The sequence below is a fragment of the Neospora caninum genome, chromosome X (genome assembly GCF_000208865.1).
Source record: "Neospora caninum Liverpool complete genome, chromosome X".
NCBI lineage: Eukaryota > Apicomplexa > Conoidasida > Eucoccidiorida > Sarcocystidae > Neospora > Neospora caninum.
In genome coordinates, this window is record NC_018396.1 from 2288808 (window position 1) to 2304299 (window position 15492).

Here is a 15492-nt window from a genome sequence, read left to right on the forward strand (position 1 = left end):
TGGGTTATGCCCCCCCCCTTGTGTTGCCGGTGGCGTCGCAATAGCTTTTCGTGCAACGCGTCAAGACCCGGTGAAACACGTTTCCCCATTTCAAACTTTATATTTCTGCCGCCAGTGATGGGCGGAGTTCGTGTAGTATCGGCTAACGATGTCCTGCGTTGAGTCTTTCCCGCATTGACTTTGGTGGTCTGGTCAGAAAAGCCGAGTGTAAATTCAAGGGATTTGGAGTGGCTGAACTCGCCCTGAGAATGAATCTGGAAGATGGCGTACGACAACGTGATAAACGATGATATAGAGGAGGATTTCATTTGGAGACGGCCTACAAAGAGAACGCGGGGAATGTACGTGCTTTATTTACCTAGATTGGGACCGGGTTTGTCAGGCGGTACAGAGGAGAGCGGCTGGCAGTCGTAGCGGTGTCGTACGAGCAAGATGGGTGACTGGGAAGCGTTTGATGCAGTGTTGGGTACGATGTGCACTGGCGAGAAAACGAAGGACGATTTTTTTCATTGGTATTTGGACGGAGATGGCCAGCATATATCCGGACAGCCAGGGGTCTACTGCCGTTGCAGTTTGTCCCGATGAGGCATATGTTGCAGCAATTAGTGTTGCCAGATATTTCCCCGCTGAAAGGACAGTCAACTTTTGTGTATGGGGCGGTGATGTCCTGGATCATGTTGGATCAGCTGAGGCATGAGAGGTCCATTCCGCTACCTTTTTGTTTCTGTTGCTTCAGCACGTTTAATACGTCGTCAAGGACAGGCATTTGGGGCAAGGCTCTCAAATGGGGGACTATGGCCCTGATTGGAGCCGCGGCCCTTGGAATAACAGCGAAAGCTGGCCGGGCTGCCTTAAATATGTGTAAGACGAAGAATAATGCTTGAACTGCTTGAAGGTCGGAGAGGTGACTTCCTTCGGGGCTCTTGGAAGTAACCGTCTTTTTGCTCATGGGGCACGAGTGGAGAGCATCTCTAAGGCGTTGACCAATGCGTGCTTCTCTCCTTCCATGACAAACAGTATTTGAGTTTCGTATATTTATCTGTGGTGCGTTGACAGTTCGTACCCGCTGGGGCACTGCTTTTCTCATACGTTGTTGCTAGTGTAATCCTGCGTGCGATCGTGCAGGGCAGTTGCTCCGGTGCCATGTGTTCTTCATCTGTTCGTAACATGTTGTTTTTGTTTTCTCTTCGTGTATGTGCTTCAGACAGAGGAGCAGAGTAAGTCTTACCCCCATGTTTCAAGGTACCACGGATTTTAAGCAGTCACACGATTGTGGCAGTTCACACAAGAGCCCTCACCTGCTGTTCGTTTGTTACCAGGCCACAGCCAGTAAGTGACTCCGACGTCCAGTCCTTGACGTCATGCTTGGGTTGTTAAGACGATGCATGTGCGTCTCGTACACGGGCTGCGTCGTGCGCCTCCAAAGTTTGACTTCGGCGGCGACGGCAACAGTGCATTCGTGCTGCCAGTTGTTTTAAAAAGGGAAGATAGGGGGGAACCCAGTTTTACAGGGGGGACTATTTCACAAACTTCAAGGCATTGGAGAGGCGGAGATTATTATATGTGCCCGGGAAACCGCTCTTGTGTGCGTAGGGTCAACAACCTGTCCTGCGCGGGTTCCCACGAAGGGCGGTAAGTAGATCCAAACACCATCGCAGCTCGAAAGGCCTTAATGAGCCCGGTGCAGTTGCGGGAGCAGCGTGTTTTATTACCAACGGCCGACTTGCGCAGCATACCGGGGGGGGGGGGGAGCGGGACATTCGTTTCTTCGTGATCGTAGTCTATAACGGTAAGGCAGCGATGCAGATCGTATCTCGCTGTGGCACTGCATAGCCCGTCATATTCGGAGCCACGTGGTGGCGGTATGTCGCTCAGAATTTCAACAAATCGTTATTGCGGCCTTCTGATTTTTTTTGTGAGGAAGAGGCTCGTGTTTGCGGAGAAACATCCAGTGCTTCCAGTTTCATGTTTACGTATCTCACCTTCATCGACACCATACTCGGGTGTTCGGAGGCGAGGGACTTCCTGAGGGGGAAGACAGACAACGAGCTGCCCTGGCAAGGTAAAGGGAAGATGTGTCTGGCAGTATTGCATGATGGGGGTCGAGCACCATTTTGTTTCTGTTCTGTAGTGGATCCTTGGATGGAGGCGATGGGCTATCTGCCTTGCGTTGGGACGTGCATCACGGAGAAGCCTTCGTGCTGTTCGGAAGCGTTGGCTTTTCTTGTTGGCAACAGAGGGGAAAACTTCAGTTTCGAATTGAGATGACCTTTCTGTTTGACGGTTACGGTTCGTGTTTGATTCAGGCAGGCACCAGGGCGCATCGAGCTCGGGGATATCTTAATGGTTCCCTGGATCGGGTAAGGATAGAATTTGTTGGGGGTGCTCGTTTCTCCGTTATCGTACTCTATAACGGTAAGGCAGCGACGCAGATCGTATGTCCGCTGTTGGACATAGCTCGTCATATTTGTCAGCCACGTGGTGGCGGTAGGTCGCTGAGAATTTCATCAAATCGGTATTGCGACCTTCTGATTTTTTTTTGTGAGGAAGAGGCTCGTGTTTGCGGAGAAACATCCAGTGCTTCCAGTTTCTTGTTTACGTATCTCACCTTCATCGACGCTATACTCGGGTGTTCGGAGGCGAGGGAGTTCCTGAGGGGGAAGACAGACAACGAGCTGCCCTGGCAAGAGTAAACGGAAGATGTTTCTGGCAGTGTTGCATGATGGGGGTCGAGCACCATTTTGTTTCTGTTCTGTAGTGGATCCTTGGATGGAGACGATGGGCTACCTGCCCTGGCGTTGGGACGTGCATCACGCGCAAGCCTTCGTGCTGCTCCGAAGCATTGGCTTATCTGGTTGTCAACAGAGGGGAAAACTTCAGTTTCGGATTGACAGGAGCGTTCTGTTTGACGGTCACGGTTCGCGTTTGATCCAGGCAAGGACGTTGGCGGCGGGAGCTGGGGAATTGTTTAATGCTGTCTTCGTGCTGGTAAGGACAGTTTTTGTTGGGGGCGCTCGTTTCTCCGTTATCGTACTCTATAACGGTAAGGCAGCGATGCAGATCGTATCCCCGCTGTGGCACTGCATAGCTCGTCACATTCGTCAGCCACGTGGTGGCGGTATGTCGCTGAGAATTTCAACAAATCGGTATTGCGGCCTTCTGATTTTTTTGTGAGGAAGAGGCTCGTGTTTGCGGAGAAACATCCAGTGCTTCCAGTTTCATGTTTACGTATCTCACCTTCATCGACGCTATACTCGGGTGTTCGGAGGCGAGGGATTTCCTGAGGGGGAAGACAGACAACGAGCTGCCCTGGCAAGGTAAAGGGAAGATGTTTCTGGCAGTGTTGCATGATGGGGGTCGAGCACCATTTTGTTTCTGTGCTGTAGTGGATCCTTGGATGGAGACGATCGGCTCGCTGCTTTGGCGTTGGGACGTGCATCACGCGCAAGCCTTCCTTCTTCGCTGAAGCGTTGGCTTTTCTTGTTGGCATCTGAGGGGACAGCATCAGTTTCGAATTGACATGAGCTTTCTGTTTGACGGTTACGGTTCGTGTTTGATTCAGCCTCCGCCGGGTCAAGCAAGGGAATATCGTAATGGTGCACCCTTCCCGGTAAGGATAGTTTTTGTTGGGGGCGCTCGTTTCTCCGTTATCGTACTCTATAACGGTAAGGCAGCGATGCAGATCGTATCTCCGCTGTGGCACTGCGTCGCTCGTCATATTTGTCAGCCACGTGGTGGCGGTATGTCGCTGAGAATTTCAACAAATCGTTATTGCGGCCTTCTGATTTTTTTTGTGAGGAAGAGACTCGTGTTTGCGGAGAAACATCCAGTGCTTCGAGATTCATGTTTACGTATCTCTCTCATCTTCATCGGCACCATACTCGGGTGTTCGGAGGCGAGGGACTTCCTGAGGGGGAAGACAGACAACGAGCTGCCCTGGCAAGGGTAAACGGAAGATGTTTCTGGCAGTGTTGCATGATGGGGGTCGAGCACCATTTTGTTTCTGTTCTGTAGTGGATCCTTGGATGGAGACGATGGACTATCTGCCCTGGCGTTGGGACGTGCATCACGCGGAAGCCTTCGTGCTGCTCGGGAGCATTGGCTTACCTTGTTGGCAACGGAGGGGAAAACTTCAGTTTCGGATTGACATGGGCTTTCTGTTTGACGGTTACGGTTCGTGTTTAATGCAGGCATTGCCACCGGCGGAGGGAACTGTGGCATTGCTGGGAGGGGGTACAATTTGCCTTCCCGCATGCCTCGGCTGACTGTTGCTTTCATATCGCTGATGCGCTGACGGGGAAATGGTGTGACGAGGCTTACGAAACCTCTCCTCAGCTAAGGCGGGTGTGGTGTGCAGGTTTGTATGGATTTTCTTCTGATGTCCTCTTTTCCGTGGCTCTTTTGGTCAGCAAGATCGGCCAACTGTTTGGGGGGGCAGCCCATTTTGGGTTTGCTTTCTGGGTGGGATATTCTGGGTGTTTTATTAAAATATTTTCTCATATACAGGAGAGAATGGCTGATTTATCCACTGGGTTGCTGACGCAGGCTGGGCAGGACCGGGGACAGCATGAAACCGTCTTGCCAGCGTCATCAGGAGCCCCGGCTTGGGGGCTGCCGGCAAGCTTCCTGAGCATGTAATGCTCTAACGGCACAGTAGAGAGATCGTAAACGCGACTGTGTGGATCACACATATTTTTCTGCGGCATATGCCTGGGTGGGTATTATGCTGTTGTATTTCTGTTGTTAATGCCATGCGATCCCTTGTGTACTCAGGGAAACGAACAAGAGGGCCCGGCTCCGTTCGTACCCCTGCTGCCCCAACTAAGCTGGTTACGAGGTCCGGACGACCAAGTCACCGAGACGATGCCGGTTATACCCCTGCCCGACATGAGGAGGATGCTAGTAAGTTGCGTCAAATCCCACTTCGAAAAGTGCTTACGGTTACGCATCGCCTGCTCAAGATGGGTGTCTTTCCAGGCGTATCCTGGAAGATATGGTAGAGGGAATAACTGTTTTTGGCAGTCAAAAGACCATTCAGGACACAGGGCTTCAGATAGACTACATGCCCATGTCCGTTCCTCTTTTCACAGAAATTGGGGTCGAGTTCCGCGTACCCAACTGGTGACTGCAGTAGGTGGTTTTCGATATCAGTTAGTTTGGTGGGAGATGGCACTAGCTATCAGAATGGAGCGGTGTTCATGCATTGGACCAGGATATCGTCAACACAGGTTTGGCCCTGTAGGGCCCTGATGATGCTTTGGGATTGCGTGTCGTTTGGTGTGCAGGATTACGTGCCTTCGTCCGTTATAGAAACTCTGAACAGTGTAAGCATTTCCGCACTCCTCCGTGCCTCGGTTTCTCAATCAGTGTGAGCCGTACCCATCATAGCGCGTCCGTAACTGAGACTGTAGACTGTGATATGCACAAAAGAAACTCGCTTGCTCCAGTTTTCTCCATTATCTGTGAACCGTTTCGCTGTTACGTTGGCTCTGTGGCGTCTTCTTAAGCCAGGTGAACAGGGAATTTCATGTGGAGTGCTATTGTTGGTGGCATCGATGAGCCCCTGCATCACCTCTTCTGTTTCGATGACCAGAGTATGTGTTTCATGAACTCTAACGTGAACTTACGCACTAGCGGTAACATTGCCTTCTTCAAAGAACCCACGCTGAGGAATATCGATATGAAGATAACAGAAGACGCTGTCACCGTTGTAGTTTGTTTGTTTGTCATGTTCGGAAATTCACAGTGGGGCAACTACATCCGACGGGATTGAGGGACACAAGGGAAAAAGTAGGTCCGAGAGCAGAAGTTGATAGCATCGCGCTTCCCGTGCTTCGCCACTTCAGGTGCAGTCTTCATAGCTGGGAATTCTGTTTCCGATGGCTTCAGATCCATTTGGAGTTTGAATGGATAGGAACTTACGATCATGTGTGAAAGTTACCAGGGAATACGGCTGTCGTTTGAGACACTCCCTGGCTTGTGCAGAGTATGTCGAAAGCTGCGTCTTGCCCAAGAGTAGTTGCCAGTGTGTCCCAGAGCTCACCCCCCCCCCTCCAGGTGTTCTTGTGATATGTTCCCCGATAAAGGAAAGTTAGCGCCATATACCGGTGACAAGAGTCGCTCGGTTGCTAGATCTGACAAAGCTTGTGTACGGTGCCGTCTGTTTGTTATCAGGACATACACCTAGAGCGAGGGTCACAGTAGTCGTCGCAGTTCATAAATCTTCACAATTCCGACATTTTAATGGTTCTCCGTATAAATCAATCGTATATCTCGTGGTCTTCTGAATCGTGCTCTAAGTGGTGAGGCGGCAGTGTAGAGCTTCTCGCTCGAACAGCATTGTGAGTGTTGCAAGGCACGGAAGAGGCGGGCGTCCTTCTGCCTTCAGGGTATGCACGGTGTCCGAGGTACAGCATTTTGTTCCAGGGAAGAAGGAGCGCCCTTTCAATAGCGTTGTTTTGTCAGTGCATCTACGGAAATGCCTAGGGATGGTATTGTCTTGTTGAAGGAACCAGCTAGTTCACGACACCACGACTGGGGACGTCCGCAGCAAGAAAGGGAGATGGTCCAGCAAAGACGTTTCTGGCGAGGATAGCGACGTCAGTGAAACTATATAGAGCCGTATGCATGGTTAAGTTGTCGTGGGATAGTCGTGTCGGTATGGGGAAGACAGGCGCCAGTGACTGATCACAAAACCAGGGGATAGAGAATGAAGACAGAGTAACTTTCATCGAGAAGGGAATTCGTGTATTTTACAACGTACCTGTTGTGTAGTATTTTTACAAGCCGTGCTTTTTGAGTGATAACTATCTGTATAACGTTGTGAAAACATTGCCTTTTCGTCGTCCGTGTTTCATTACACGGCAGCGCAAGGAGGGGCAGAGAATGCGCACCACAATCGCCGTAGAGTGAGCGTGGGTGTTCTTAAAACATTTGTAGGCTGTGCCGCTGTCTAATGAGCGTATCTAATCTCCTTTATTGACATAGGGCGGTCCTGACGTCTTGGAAATAAGGAATACAGAAATAAAAAACTTTTAAAGTCTTCGGTATATGCAGACTCCGTGACGTTTTCTGACACACTTGTGACTTGCACGCCAGGTCCGGCTCGAAGGCGTCTCGTATTCGCTTCCGGAGCCGATTGCTTACTTCCTTGTGCCACAGGGCACACTTTTCGAGAAACAGTGTATAGATGATTACACGAAGACTTTCCACGCCGCTTAGATCCGGGAGATAGGATTTGTACCACAAGCTTAACAGACTTCTATCATTATTCCAAGTACTGAGCGGAGAGCACTCCTGACCCAGCATTTGAAAGAAGCGGCAGGACAATTGACCCAAAGGCAGCTGTACGAGACTTTGCTGTTGCATTTGTTTGCGGTGGCAGTCGACAACGCTGCCCGAGGAGCTGTCCGCACGCTGATCATTGGCTGATATCATGAGTGTGCCTGGCTTTCAAACTCTCTGTAGGAGGACGCGGGTAAAAGTTTGCCTGTTGCATGAAGCAAATTGATGTCGATTACGGTTGCCTGTCCGCGCTCCCATTACACTCGGACAAGGGCTGGCCAGCGGCTGCGTTGTGTCTCTGGAGGTGTCTGTTGCATACGTTTCTAACGAGATGATCTGTAGTTCGGAAGATTATTTTATGCATGGGAAGCTGTGGAGAGCAAACCTTGTATTTGGAGTCTCATAGGGTATGCGTGTGTACTAGTTCGACTTGATCAATAGTAGAAGGCATTTGCTAGAAGTGTTGACAAAAATTATTCCACATCGGATGTGTTCTCGGTGTTCTTTTTCTCCCAGTCTGCAGCAGGTTCCTGCCATTGGAGAACTCATCATCACGAGTCATCCCTGTTCGTCAAAGCCAATTGAACCACACTACGATAAATAGAGGTAACTCGCTTGCGAAGACGCTTCCCCCCCCCCCCCCCCGCATTTCACCTGCGACGCTGTGAAACTCGCCGCGGTATCTGCAATGGAAAATGAAAAACAGATGGAATGCATCCCTCGGCGGCAAAAATACACACATCCCCACTGTTAGTGAACATCCGATGTTCCCAGACTCAAACAAGAAGATACTTTTCTAGGGTGCGGTGGACAAATAGGTCACCTGTCGTGCATTGCCCGCGAGCACGAGAGAAGCTGGCATCAGGGCTGCAAAACTAGAAAACGAGATACGGGGAGACACGATTCTGCCATCTCTCTGCTTACAACGAAGAAGGTAAAACACCGGTTCTTTTCCCCTTTTCGGGATCCTAGGTACTCTCGAACTAGGCAAGTTTTATCTGGGCGTACGGAACCTTTGATTGTTGCCCCGGCAACGAGACGGCCCGTGGATACCTCTTCATTGAAGCTAGATTTCTCAGATATAGCTCTCAAAATGAAGAGAAACGGTCTCTCTGAAATGGCATCGACGTAAACGGAACGGAAGACCGCCGAATCACAGAATTCTGCTCAGGGAACTGGTATACTGGCGGCGGCACCCGCTGGCCCCACCGTGTCGGCGCACCCCGCCAGATAACGCTTGGCTTAAACCCGAGTTGTCGCGAGTAGTTCTGTAACACCTGTTCAATCTGCGTTTCCCCAACATGCCAGGATACTACACGAAGTGTACTTTTCCATCTAACCATTCAGACTCGACGGTAAGGGCATGTTCGGTCACACAGCAGGTTTCACGCGTGGATTCGGATTTGTGGGCAGGAAAAGTAACATGGCCCGCAGCTCGTCTCTGCCATTTTCGCCTGAGGTGCGTTCGCAGTCTCTGAGATCCGACCAAATACGATAGCACAGGAAAGTGACAGTTGTCCATCAGGTTATCTCTGAGTTGGAGAGTACATACTCTCGAGAGGGCAGCTGGATGGCCAGGCGGGAGGGGAAGTGGCGAAGGTGACTCCAGTCGCGGGTTGCGTTCTCGCACCAGCTCCCTCTCTCCCTTTCGCGTACGCCTCCTTCCGTGTTCGGACCGCGCGACCACCGGTTGGACGGGAGAGACACTGTGTCGCAGTCCTGTTTTCTTTCGCAGGCTGAATGGGGTCTGGTTTCTGCCAGAGTTCAGAGAACGCAGTAAATGTTTGTGCTTTCTCGCGGGATTCGCGGATTCTTTCGCCTTTTGGCCATGAGTTTGCTTCTTTGCTTCATGCGTTCTGTACGGAAAAAGGGAAAAGGCGGCGGGGGAAACCCCACGTGGTGAGGCACCGCCTGGTCCAACCGATGCAACGCCGTGTGTGGGCACGTACCAGCAAGTGAGTCCAGTGGAGCGCGCCGGTATATAATGGCGGCGAAAGATCGCCAATGCTTTTCCCCACGTACGCCACTTTGCAGCGCTCTTATGTTTTGTTGAGTTCTCTTTTTCGGCGAGGATTTTGTTTGCGCTTGCTGCCTGAGCAGGGCCTCTCAAGAGGTCTCTTCCTCTGGAAAGATCCCGAGGCACCACGCGGCCCCCGGCCATGGACGAACACACTAGGCGCATTAGTCTGCGTGTGCCCGGCGTGCGCGAGCGTGCTACACATGCGTTTATATATGAGTTTTGGCGGATGTGAGTGCTTGACCGTAAACGATGTTCATGTTGGTCTACACAGGTTGTTGTGCCTATTCATGCACATGCGCACCCTCGAGAGGACTTTAGGACAAAGCAGCATCTGTGCACGCGTTTGGGAAAACAGCTGCGTTGCCCCCCCCCTCCCCCCGTGCGCGTGAGATGCCCCTCTTACTTGATTTCGTCTGCCTCCTCCATTTTTGGCATCATACAGAGAAGTGGCCTCGGCGGGTTTTCTTCATCATGTCAAACACCATGGAAGGATCGACATGAACAGAGAGGAAAACTTTTTTCCGAGGGACGCCGATGGCACAGTCGTTCGCGTGACGTTTTTGCACATCGTGCCCACGTTCACTACCTAGGTTTTTCTACCTTTAAAATAACACAACGCAGTGGGATGCACCGGAGAAGGCGCCCAGAATTATTTGTATACACGTCCGGGAACGTTTGATAGACGTTACGCGACGCCTTCCAAAGAAGAAGCGCCACCGGCGTCGGCGTCTGCATGTAATGCTGTTTGTGGATGTACACACATCTATACGAGTCTATGTGTATACCAGCGTGGAAGCTCAGAGGGGGGATTTGGTATCCTCTGTGATCCCAAAGTCTATATGTGAGGCAGGCGAAAAAGCCTGGCTGCCGTTTTCCAGGAGCAACTCGCACAGGGGGATTTCGTGAAGTACAGCCCCTGGGGCGCCAGCGTCGGCTTTCAAAGCTCCAGCGCTCAAAGAAGCCCTCTGAGTTGTGTCCCATTCCGCAGCCCAATCTCCATGCAGTGATCGCTTTGCTCCGGCTTTTCACTGGACGTTTCCACAAGGGCGATTGGTTGCCTCGCGGAACGACCCGTGCAGAGGGACGGCCGGCCAATGCCAGAGTGGGGTTGGGGCGGAGACGACGCCGAGATCATGTTGACTGGTCTCATCAGATGCCCCGTATCTCCTGGCGAGAACGCGACAGGAAATTTGGGTGACCGGCATCAGGGACAAATGGGGGACGGCGTCAGTGAGGCCACCGGTGGCTCCACGCCTGGGAGACGTCGTAGACCGCCCTCTCTGGCGAGCTCCTCAGAGCGACAGGGAGATCAAAGACCCGCGAAGAAAACCCTCGGCTCTCACGGAAGACATGCAGGGAAGGGCGAGGCAACTGCACTTCCCTGCAGCTCCCATGCTATAGGTCAAGGCGGTGCCGGAAGACCGGAAGAAGAGCTGAGAGGCCTCAGACGCGACAGCGGGGAAGAAGGGCGAGCGAGAGGCGGCGGAGTGGGGAGAAATAACGACGACAGGCTTAACCAGGATGACACCGGGCACGAGCTAGGAGTGGGGAGAGTCCCAGAAAGAGCGTTAGACGACGAGAAACGGAGGACCAAGAGGCGACGCGGTGCCGACCGGGACTCCGGAAGAGAGGGCGAGTCCGGTGGAGCCGGGGACGCCTCTGATTCGCTCGAGGCGCTTCTTCTCGGCGGTCCAGAGCCGGCGCTGGGAGACGTGGAGGCGAGCTCGGCGATGCAAGCACAGTCGAGCAAGACGTGTGCCGAGCCTCCGACCTCTCAGTCTCTCTCGCTCCTCACGGACGGCTTGGACAGCGTCAGGAGAATGGCAACCTATAGCTCGCGCTGCAGCAGCGTCGACACCACCGCATGTGGCCATGGCGGGACAGCCTCGAGCAGGCAGACGGCTTCCTTCCATAGGTCTTTCTCCTCTGACTGTGGTCTTCCCTCCACGGTGATGGGGTCGAGTGTCTCGACAACCCCTTCGGGCGCGGGTGCCGATTCCCACTCGACCGCAGCCCCGAACACGGGCATAGGGTCGATGTCTCCGGCCTCTAGGTCCCGAGACCCCTCGCGCGTGGGTTCGCCCACTGTGGTGCAGGTCGGTCTGGAGGGCTCCTCGCGCAGTCCGTCTGGAGAGCTGCGAGGCCGGTCGCAGTCGCCAACAGACGAGTGCGGGTCTGTGGCATCCGCAGTCGATGTCTCTGCGCAGAACGCCCTCCGCGAAGAACTGCAGACGATGGTCAGCCTCGGACTCCTCTATTTGAAGCGGGAACGCGAGTTCGATGGAGAAGAGTCCCCCCATCCGACTCGCCTCTCTGCCTCCAGTTTCGTCGACAAAGACGAAAGAAGCGAACAACCCAGAAGCGACGCGCTCGCCTGGCTCTCCGAAAATGATTGGACTCACGAACGCCGCTCGGCGTCTCTCCCCCTGCAAGGTGGCGAAGACGACTCGGCCGCAACGCAAGCGCACTCGGACCAGCCTCTTTTCTACGGGGCGTTTTGCTCTGCGGCGGGCCGAGTGGGATCTCAACTGTCTCTCGAAAGAGAGCCCCCAGTGACCCGGACCAGCCGGGGGGACCGAGGGAGCGCTGTGCAGCGCCCGCGCGTGGGCCAACCGTCCCCTTGGGCCACCGACGCCCGGCAACCGAAGGGAACTGTGGGGCGGCTCCGCGCACAGGAGGCAGAGGGCGAAGAGAGACAGTCGCGGGGCGGGTTGCAGACTGGAGATGACGGCGACCAGGTAGAGGCTAGGGGTGGGGAGGAGGCAGGAGAGGAGACAGAGACGTGCGAACGGAGACGAGGCATTGAACACGGAAAAGACGGCGCCGCTGCTGCCGCCCTGGGAACTGCGGAGAAACGCCTCGGGGTTCACTACAGCCGCTACGATCGCTCCTGGGTTGCGCGTTATACTCAAGGTAAGAGGCGGTTATGTCAAGTTTTCGGCGGTGTGTGTACTGTGCTGTGGATGGGTTTAGATCTTGAATGTCTGTGTTTTCCGGATCCAAAGCCGATTGTGTTTGCACGGTGTCGAGACCGCTCAGGATGACTCGATTCCGGGGACCCTTGTATGGTATCGCTGTTTCTTTAGATCGAAATTCATCTTACAAGCGTAGGTTTCGATTTGCAGCGGCGCGTGCACGCCAAGAACGTATAGGGATCCCTCTACCATTTCGATACACTTTAGAAGCCTCGAGGAAGGCAAATGCTGCACACTTTTGTCCGACGGCGTGCATTCGACTGGGATGTGCATGCGCCGTGGATTTTCCCAGCTTTCAAGAAAACGACACGACGTAGGTTTCGCCTGGCACACCCGCGCGTGTGGGGGAGTAGCCAAGGCTGGAGGAACTTCCTAAGGAAAACGGCCTTCAGGGCGTCGGTGTCGGGGACGCGGTGGATGATCATCATAGAACTGAACTGGCGACAGTCGCGAAGCGGCGACGGCTTTCCGCTGGTCTTAGGCTCACGCGTCTGCGCCGACCTTCTCGAATGCGTCAGCGTTCCATCTGTTGCGTCCTGCGCCGCGGCGTCCGAGTGTGTGCATTACAGTCGTGTGTGTCGTGCCAGGTCATTGTGGATGTCTCGTGGATCGTCTGCTTCCTGGTTCAGGCGGACGGGTTCTAAAGAAGTACTTCTCCACGAAGGTGTACGGACACGAGTTGGCCCGTGCCAAGGCGGTTGCGGCGCGACTGGAGATGGAGCAGCAGGGGCAACTGAGCGCTGGAGGGGCGCCTGGGCCACTGTCGGCTGCGTCGCCCGGCAGCGAGAAGGCTGCGTCTCACATTCAAGACGGCAGCGGCGAAGCTCCAGGGTTCGCTTCCGCTGGCCTTGCAGGCCCCGGGAGTCAGCGCCACGTCCCTTGCGTCTCCTCTGCCGTGGGCGCATCCTTTGCGTCTGCTGCGGAATCCCAGGGAGGCGCGCTGAGCTCGTCGGGGGCCTGCGTGGGAAATGTTGCGGGTACAGCGCCCGGGCAGTCGTCGCTTCATCCGAGCTTTGCACCATGGCTTTTCTCCGTGGTGCAGGCGCCTGCAGCCTCGGCAGCGCGTTCCCTGTCTCCCTATGCGTTTTCGGCCCCGCTGTTCTGCTTCGCTTCGCCCTTTTCTGGCCCGGCCGGTCTCTGCTCTCCCGGTGCGCAGCCTGTCTGGTGTACGTACCCCCCGAACTCATGCGCAGCCGCACCCTTCCAGCCTTCGGCGCAGCTCAGCAGGTTTTTCTCCCTGGAAAGGTCCCACGCGGGCGTTCCAGAGAAGCCCAAGGGGAGCGAAGCTGCGCATGCGGTCTACTCGGAGGCGGGCGCTGGCCAGGCCCCGCCGGCGACTTGCGTCACTCCCTACGGATGGATCACCTTCACCCCCTTCCCGTCGTTCGACCGAAACACGAGCTGCAGTTCGCGCGAGGACGTGAAGCGCCGCGGCGACGGCGAACAGAAAAGCCGGGAGAACGCGGACGCCTCACAGAGAGGCGAGGGGGACCAGTCGCGGCAGAGAACCGCCGAGAAGCGCGCCTCCCTCGCTGCTCCGGAGACAGGCGATGACCAACCACCGGCAGAGAGAAGAGAAGACTGGCGACCCTGTCAGCGAGGCAACGGCTGTTTTTCGGGCAACGCTCATGCCCCGCCTCTCGCTTCGACCTCTGTCTCTCTCGCCTCGTCCGTCCAGGGTTCTGTCTGTGCATGCAAGATCGAGCCCCGAAGCGACGGCGATGGAAAGCCCGAGCTGGGACCGTCTTCTCGGCCGATCGAGGAACTCAAGAAGAGTGCCGCGCGGCAGACGCGAAGTGAGTCTGTGGGGGCGTCCTGCGATGTTTCCCCACTCGGCTTCCCAGGCCCGGTGATTGGTCCCGGCTGCTTCCCGCCGGGTTTTCCGTTCTCGCCGTTTCCTTCCTCTATCGCGAGTTTTCCTGTGCCAAATGTTCAGCCCTCGGCGGAGATCTTCTCGCCCTTTTCCCCCTTCCCTCTCTGCTCCTCTCCTGTCGCCGAAGCCTGCCAGTCTCCCGTCCTTTTTGGGCGTGCAGCCTCGGGCTCTTCCGCCTCCACAGAGAGACCGGAGGCGAGCCGCTCGCCGTCGACCTACGGCTCCGTCGACGGCGGCGACGGCGCGCAGGAGTTGGAGCGAGAGAGCGAGCGGGAAGAGAGAAGCGGCGAGGGAGAGGAGGGGCGACTAGGCGAAGAGTTTGAAGCGAACAAAGAGCCGCGCGAAGGCGAGGGAAAATCCGCAGGCTCTGGCGCAGAGGAAGAGCATGCGCCGCCCGGGGGCTGCGAACAAGGGACACAGGCGAGGAAAGAGCCTCAGGGTGGAGAGAGCGAGGAGGGGCGACGTGGCAACGAACAGAGGAAGCTCGACGAGACAGCAAGGAGGAAACCAACTTCGCTGTCACCGGTCGCCGATCTCGAAGGGCCGGTTCCCACCGAAAGTCACGACGCAGGACAGGACGCAGTGGAGAGCCGGAGAGAGAGTACGGAGTCCTCAGAGGGTCAGGATGATTTGGAGAGGCTGAAGACGCCTCGGGCGTCGCGAGATGGGTCTGACAAGCTCTCAGAGGACAGGTCAAAACACCTGCGCAGCGGTGGCGCGCGCCCCTCGGGCTGTGTCGCCGGGTCTCCACCTTCCTCGCTAGGGCCTCATGTGTCGCCGTGTCCTGCCCTCGCGCGGTCGCCAGCAGGCTTCGCCTCACACCTCCTCTGCCACGGCTTTCCATCGGTTTTCTCCGGCGTCTTCTTTCCCCCGAGTCCCCAGAGCATCTTCTTCCCAGCTTTTGTCCCTGCCACCCATCCGCTGTCTCCCTCCTGCTTCTTCCCTTCATATTCGCCGGTCTCGCCCCTGGGCAGCGTCGCCTCTTCGCATTCGAGCGTGCCCGCGGACCCGACGCACCTTCCGTTTCCGCCCTGCAGCCCTTCGCCCCGCTCAGCTGCATGACTGGCCACTGTTCGCTGTTCTTCCTTCTCTTCGACGCTCACGCTGTTTTGTGCTGTCTCTTCCTCGGGGCGCTCTCGTGTCGCTCCCACGCGAAACGTGACTGTGGTGGGCGTGGGCGCGGATGGGGCTGCCAAGCGCTGGGGCCCGACGGCCGCATGCAGAGGAAAGCTGAGAGAGAGGTGGTGGGGAAAAGGCGACAAGAACAAAAGGCGATGCGTTTCCGAGAATGCTGTCCGGCAAGAGACGCGACGGAGAGAGCGAGAAATGGAGAATTCTTG

General features: G+C 55.3%; 2 protein-coding genes across 2 annotated transcripts; both read left to right on the forward strand.

Annotated features, from left to right (window-relative positions):
• Nucleotides 1-261: 261 nt before the first annotated feature.
• NCLIV_047570 (putative rRNA processing protein) lies at nucleotides 262-6204 on the forward strand (the record flags this gene model as incomplete). The annotated part of the gene is made up of 10 exons (XM_003884308.1): nucleotides 262-341; nucleotides 737-861; nucleotides 1594-1632; nucleotides 2311-2360; nucleotides 2935-2988; nucleotides 3563-3610; nucleotides 4774-4902; nucleotides 5286-5322; nucleotides 5747-5790; nucleotides 6175-6204. The coding sequence occupies 10 exons, from the start codon at nucleotides 262-264 to the stop codon at nucleotides 6202-6204; spliced, it is 636 nt and encodes a 211-aa protein (XP_003884357.1).
• Nucleotides 6205-10398: 4194 nt separating this feature from the next.
• NCLIV_047580 (uncharacterized protein) lies at nucleotides 10399-15214 on the forward strand (the record flags this gene model as incomplete). Its single annotated transcript, XM_003884309.1, has 2 exons — nucleotides 10399-12217; nucleotides 12909-15214. 2 exons carry the CDS (start codon nucleotides 10399-10401, stop codon nucleotides 15212-15214), a joined length of 4125 nt encoding a protein of 1374 aa, XP_003884358.1.
• Nucleotides 15215-15492: the final 278 nt, after the last annotated feature.